At 33.8% G+C, this 7,256-nt stretch overlaps 1 protein-coding gene across 1 annotated transcript; it reads right to left on the bottom strand.

Annotated features, from left to right (window-relative positions):
• Positions 1-2,569, bottom strand: LOC116003848 (putative 12-oxophytodienoate reductase 11). The gene is made up of 5 exons (XM_031243790.1): positions 2,441-2,569; positions 2,070-2,213; positions 1,389-1,519; positions 1,090-1,266; positions 1-780 (listed from the first exon to the last, which is right to left on the bottom strand). The coding sequence occupies exons 1-5, from the start codon at positions 2,509-2,511 to the stop codon at positions 185-187; spliced, it is 1,119 nt and encodes a 372-aa protein (XP_031099650.1). The 5' UTR covers positions 2,512-2,569; the 3' UTR covers positions 1-184.
• Positions 2,570-7,256: the final 4,687 nt, after the last annotated feature.

Raw genomic sequence — 7,256 nt, 5'->3', positions numbered from 1 at the left:
GGAAATCACAATACCTATACCAATATATTACCACTAATACCAATACGAAATTTATAATATAGTTTGATGATAAGCTACATTACATATTTTAAAAAAATAATGAATCCGAGATTAAGTCTCTATCATTCTCATCCCAGGTTATCAGATAACCAAAAGAATACAAAATCAGAAATTCTTCCAAAGATCACACAATAGCTGTTTCAAGAAATGGATAGTCAGTATAGCCAATAACTGGATGAGGCCTATAGAAAGTTGCCCTATTGTACTTGTTAAGAGGAGCATCAACCTCAAACCTCTTTGGCAAGTCTGGATTAGCCAAGAACAAACGCCCATACGCCACCAAATCAGCCCGGTTATCTGCCACGGCTTGGTTCCCGTCCTCCCTTTCGTATCCCCCTGCAACCATGAACGTGCCCTTGAACGCTTTCCTCATCGGCCACAAGCTCTCGTGGCACTCAGCCTTCTCGCCCACTTTGATCATCCTCGGCTCGACCACATGGCAGTACAAAATGTTGTACTTGTTCAACGCTCGGGCCATATAAAGGCCCAACGCGTTTGGGTTGGAGTCAGCCGATTCATGGTAGTTTGCAAACGGGGATAGCCTTATCCCGACTCTACCCGCTCCAATCTCACTGGCAACTGCTTCCACTACTTCTAAAGCGAACCTGCAGCGCTTCTCCAAGGAGCCTCCATATTCATCTGTTCTGTCATTCACTTGGTCTTTGAGAAACTGTTCTATTAGATAGCCATGGGCTCCATGGATCTCAACTCCATCAAAACCTACCAAACACAACAATAGTCAACAAACATAGGTTGACTTATGACAAAAAAAAATACAATTTTGTTGAGTTTGTCTCATATATGAATTAGGAAATTGTCTCATATAAGGAATTTGAGTCTGTCTAGGAGTTGAGCGAATTCGATCAGACTCATTGTATGGAATAAATGTCTATAAATACATTGGTTGTATTAAGTGTGATAAATCATGCTTCGATCTTTACTTTCTACCATTGCTTCTTGTTTTTAATCTCAACACATTTTTGGGCTGGATAGGCCCTGATACTTTATGAAGTTATAGAATTGGCTCACCAGCTTCAATTGCATTTCTTGCAGCCAGCCGAAATTGGTTCACAACACCAGGAATTTCATCTGTTCTTAGCGGTCTTGGGGGAGAAAAATGTGCAACATCTACGCCATTGGTTCTGACTTGAGGGGCTAATACCTTGCCCGTACTAGAGATTGGAGGTTGCCCGTTTGGCTGAAAATCTATAAACCGAATCATATATAATACTTTATAAATCCGTTTTCAAAAAAATAAAAAAAAAAACTTAAGACTATCTCAGCTAAATTAAAAGTTAAAACATTATGGGTATCAACAGATAGCTTACCATAATGTGAAACTCTGCCACAATGCCAAATCTGGCAGAAGAACACAGCACCTTTGGCATGAACTGCATCTACTATTGGTTTCCAGGCTTCTACTTGCTCCTTTGTGCAAATACCAGGAGTGTTGGGATAGCTTCAATTCAAGGAAACAATACTTAAAATGTAAGTAGAAACTATATATATACCATTTCACAAAACTTAACATTATTATCCCGTGCATACCCTCGGAGTAATAGTTGTGGGTTTACCTCGTCAACACAGCCAAGTTAGTTGAATAGTTGACTTAGTAACCATAAGGTTACAACTTACAAGTTCGACTCTCTCCAATAGGGCAATATAAATTTATTTAGGCTCCGTTTGGTTCACGGAAAATAGAATTGAAATTCCATAGAAAAGAAATCACTAGGAAGAATTGTTTGGTTTGTGAAAAACAAATTACTAGAAATATTGATTCTGTTGTGTGATTGAGTTTGGAATTGTAAAGAATAATGAGTGCAAAGACTATAACATCGCTACACAATGATAATGATAATCAAAGTAATAAGGGAAAAATTGTCCAACCATGTGATACATACTTTCTTCCCAACTTCCATTAAAAACAAAATACACCATCCCAATGGAAAACTTTTTCCCCAAAACTAATGTTGGTTAATTGGCTTAACAAATATATATGTGGAATTTACCCTGTGGCAGTTTGAGAAATCCACGTAGCTTCGGCAATAAGAAGCCCACCCTTAGAGGCTCTCTGGGCATAGTACACGGCGGCATGCGGTTGCGGAATGCCTCCGAAGAATGATCTCTGCCTTGTCAATGGTGCCAAAACCACTCTGCATTTATCACATCACATATCTCAACATTCACTTCATTAAATCTGAATACTATCTACTTTTCACAATTTTCTATTCACTCCTAAGTTCTGTAGTCTATGTAAGATCTAATTTTCTACTGCAAATCAAAGTTTTTTGGACTACATCGCAACAGATCAAACATATCTAAATTAAAACTGAGAAGAAAAAAAAAAACGTATAAATATAACAGTGGAAGTAAAATGAACCTGTGAGAGAGTTGGAAATTTCCCATTTGATAAGGCGTAATCAAAGGAATTTCTTCTTCTCTGCTTTCCATCTTGTTTAGCTCCAAAAACAAACAGTAATCAGTGCCTTGTTTATCTTTAGTATTTAAGGAAGAGAAATAAAGATAAAGAATATATTCTGTTTTGTTTGTTTTCTTAATTTACAATCACATGTAGACATGATAATGCAGTGAAATATATTTTTAATTTGGTTTTTTTTTTTAAACAATTTGGATTTTCAATTATTGATGATTATCCAATTCCATCCCCCTATTAATTTAAAGGAAAATGATTTCTTGCATTTTGAATTTCCTCTCCACTCCTTTCTTTTGATGAGATTTTTATTTATTGGGCGCTCATATATGGATTAACCCCGTAATTGATTTGAAAAAGGATTTGTTTACCAATTAGATAAATATATAAGAAGCACGTAGCATTATTTTATTTTTAATTATTTTTATGCGGTTGATAATTGGTACTTTATTTGTTTTCATATTGGTATTGTTTACCTCTTTGTCGTTCTTTATTAACTAGAATCACAAATCAGAATTTATCCGATGCATTCACTCAAATGATAATAACAGTGACTTTTCTTTGTCACCTTATAAAATATAATCACAATCAAAAGTTGAAAGAGTTGATAAGTAAAACAAAAACAAAATTGGTGACTAAAAAACAAAAAACAAAAACATAATAATAATAATAATAATAATAATAATTCGCATAGCACGGCACGACATGAATGTTTACAGCTTTGTTGCGCGAAAATTATATCGTGGACCGCAATCCACAATTGCGCATCAAAACGACGTCGTTTTGCTTAATGAAAACAGACAGATGAAACCACATCTGTTCCGCGTCATTCACTTTCAGTTCATATACACTGCAATTACATTTCAACACAAATGCAGTTACATTTCGATATAACTACAGTTTCATTCAATAATATAAAAACACAAGTGTGAAACTGTTATTCAGTATCAATTCATATACACTGCAGTTACATTTCAACACAACTACAGTTACATTTCGATATAACTACCGTTTCATTCGATAACATAAAACATAAAACACAAAAATGAAATTGTTATTCAGTATCAATTCATATACACTGCAGTTACATTTCAACGCAACTACAGTTACATTTTGATATAACTACAGTTTCATTCGATAATATAAAAACAAATGTATGGCACTATCTTTTTAGATGACCTGTAGTATTTCGATAATATAAAAACAAATGTATGGCACTATCTTTTTAGATGACCTGTAGTATCAGTAATCACGGTATAACGACTGTTTGTTGGGTGCTTTTATATAATTGGTGATTGGTGATTCCTCAAATATGTTTTTACACTTACAATGTTGGACTTAAATCTGTTAATTGTAATAAAGTTATACGACTTAACCAATGAAATTGATATAACTTTTTTTTTTTAATTCAAAATGGTCTTTCAAATATAAAAATATAAAATTAAGTATTCAAATATGACATGATGAAAATATCAATGTTATTGAAATAATATATATTTGGGAATGTAAATTAATTATTATTAATTTTTGTAACAAGTAACATGGATGGCCTGCATTTACCATAAAATAAAATATATAATCCTTGGGAACATGAAACAACACACATATCCTATGTTTACGAATATTATATTTAATGCAGTAGTATAAAATATACAAATTCAAATAACTTTGGATAGCCAAAATACATGGTTTGTTGTCCTGACTAGATTTAATTAAAAATTCAAATTTAAATTTAAATTTATGTCTACCAAAATCACTTTACAATCCAACTTTTAGGCAACTCGTAATAATGAGATGCACTCTATGGTGTTGCTAAATGTACTCTATAGTGTTGCTACCTGCATTTAAAGTTCAAGTTATTTGTGAAAATAGTCACAGTATTTTTTCTCTCCATTTCTACTTTTAAGCCGTTAGATCTTTCCAGAATCCAGATAGACGGTTTTGATTAATTCCTAATTGTCTCATGAGCACGAATTCTTATCTGAGATCCCTATATGATAAATTCGGCCTGTAATTTATTTTTGTATAAAACCCTAAGGACAGAGGCAAAAATAGACCTATGAGTTTGGGTTAAATCATTTTATATATCTAGTGTAATCAATAGTATTGAAAAGCTAGTAATGAGACTTTCTTCATGCCTGAAATAAATAAGCAAATCCCTAATGTCTAATCATAAATGACTACATTCATAAACGCATATTGAATAGAAAAGATTAAAAAAAAATCCAAATTACCACGGTGAAGAGTTTAAACATCATAAACAAATCAAATACAATCAGAGACATATAACAAAAACATAAAAAGGACATTAACTTGGCCTATTAGCTCAGTTGTTTAGAGCGTCGTGCTAATAACGCGAAGGTCGCAAGTTCGAGACCTGCATGGGCCATTTAGTTTTGATCCACTACCCTCCAAGTCCGCGTTCCCAAAGTAAGAACTGTAAGATAAAACTAAACTGTAAACCAAATGCAATCTGAATTAAAGGTTTAAACAAACATGAAACAAAACCTTTTCTGAATTAAAGGTTTAAACAAACATGAAACAAAACCTTTTTGTTTGAAATGATACTCTCTAACATAGAATAGTTTGAAAAAAAAAACGTTTTTTGAAACATGGTGTAGTATCTATTCTATACTTTTCAAATTTTTTCGGCCCAAAAAATAAATGCTCTTATCACCGAGTTCAATTTTGTGACCTAACTGAGGTGTCATCACACTATATAGTAGTTGGCTTTTGACAACTTTTCAGATAACTAAAAAGTGGTAAAAATTTTATTAATTTTTATCATTTTCTAGGCTATTAGAAATTTATAATTTTACTTTCGTGATTATACAGACTAGAGAGATAATAGGCATATATGCTTGGTACTTCTGAGGCATATATAGTGCTAACGTTTTAGTTTCAATTCCAACCGTCCATAAATAAAATGAATTCTCAAACATCTTTATATACTATGAAAAAATAAAAAAATAAATAAATAAATAAAGTCAAAGCATCCAACTTGGACATGGACATAATAATTTGGTGTCCACTCATTCTATGAATTTAATTTAAGAGCACTACGCATAAAGTGAGAAGTGTATTGCCATATTCTAATGTATGGCGATATATTATTAGTGTGAAATAATATAATGAACATAAATGCTTGTATGTATAAATTTAAAATGAGGGAAAATTGCCACTGTGAATTCATTATGCATGAGTATAATTATGTATGCATGTATAGGTTGTTGAAAAAATTAGTTATTTTTTATATTTAAAATGATCACTTTGTGGTATTCGATTTGGGTCGAGTTAAAATGAATTTGGGTTCTTTTTTCTACGAAGTTTGATTTCATATATTATACGTACAAAATTGATAATGAAGGAAAAAAAATTAATTCTCAAAGTGTAGTATTTGCTAGAGTTGGAAAAATTGGAGTTGGGAGGCTTTGAAGAAGCTTTATTCCCACATTAGAAAATGGATGTGGGTTTGCACTAGTATATAGTGTATTTAAGTTGTGAAAATGTAAGAGCTGCTCAAACAAAATGCAGAGTATTACAGATAATCATATACATATGAATTCTCAACCTACTGAAGCACAAAAAGTCAATAGTTGCCTCCACTGAGGCTCAAACTCACTCTTATTGTCCATGTGAAAGTATTAACCGGGACACCGAATGCCACTAGACCACAATATCTTTGGCTGAAATAGATGTTTATTCACAAACAAGAGGATATAAATAAAGTATGAAAAATGGTATCAAGAAAAATTAAACAGAATCATGTGATGAGCCAACCTAGGTTGACTAGATTAGTGTATCCTTGCTTACGCCATATGCAATATAATGCGCTGAAAGTTATCACAATAAGTTCGCAGATATTTTAATTAAGTGGATGCATGCCATTTAAATATCTCAACATTAATCTTTAAAAACATATAAAAGCTCAGTACAATTTGCCCAGCACTTTTTCCGACGATAATTTCTTGTACCTTGTGCTTTTGTGGATGTGCTTTGCAAATAATTTCTTGTACCTTGTGCTTTTGTGGATGTGCTTTGCAAACAGTTTCTTGTACCTTGTGCTTTTGTGGATGTGCTTTGCAAACAGAATGCCATATTTGCCCATGCCGATCATCGGCCGTCCAATTTCAGACTGCTTAAATACAAATCTGAAACTATTTACATGGACCTGCTTTGAATATTATATAGGCATGCTATCTATAGACTTCAATATTATATTATTAACGTGCATACCTACTCCTCCACTAAGCAAACAACTCCATTAATTTCCTCCACTGAGCAAACCAACTCCATTATTTTTTGTATGTGTATGTATTCTCATTGGAAATAAAACAAAGAATAGCTGTCGGCACATGCATATCAACATATCTTTCTCTCTCTGTCTGCAAATTCATATCAAACCAACTACGGAGGAGGTCTAAGATCTGCGATTTTGCTCTTTCGCTCTCCGCTGGCTCGACTCGGGATGGATGACATCGACGACGTCGGAGGGCTGCGATGGAGGCTATCGCGGGTGAGGTAAGTGGCGCTGGTGGTTGGTGTTGCATTAAAGAAACCTAGCTAATGATCATTTCCCACCGCGGTTCCCCTCGTCACTCCTAAAGACGTTTACCCTTTCTCTTTCTATCGATCTCTGTCTGCAAATTCTTATCAATCTCAGGAAAGAAGACAGAATAGAATAACTCAGCTGGCAAGAGGAACTTTCGAATAGATTACTAGCGACCGACGACTCGGCCATGGGCGACTGCGTGACGCAGTGAGC

Source organism: Ipomoea triloba, chromosome 14, assembly GCF_003576645.1.
Source record: "Ipomoea triloba cultivar NCNSP0323 chromosome 14, ASM357664v1".
In the NCBI taxonomy this organism is placed as follows: domain Eukaryota; kingdom Viridiplantae; phylum Streptophyta; class Magnoliopsida; order Solanales; family Convolvulaceae; genus Ipomoea; species Ipomoea triloba.
This window is presented reverse-complemented; position numbering and strand designations above follow the sequence as displayed.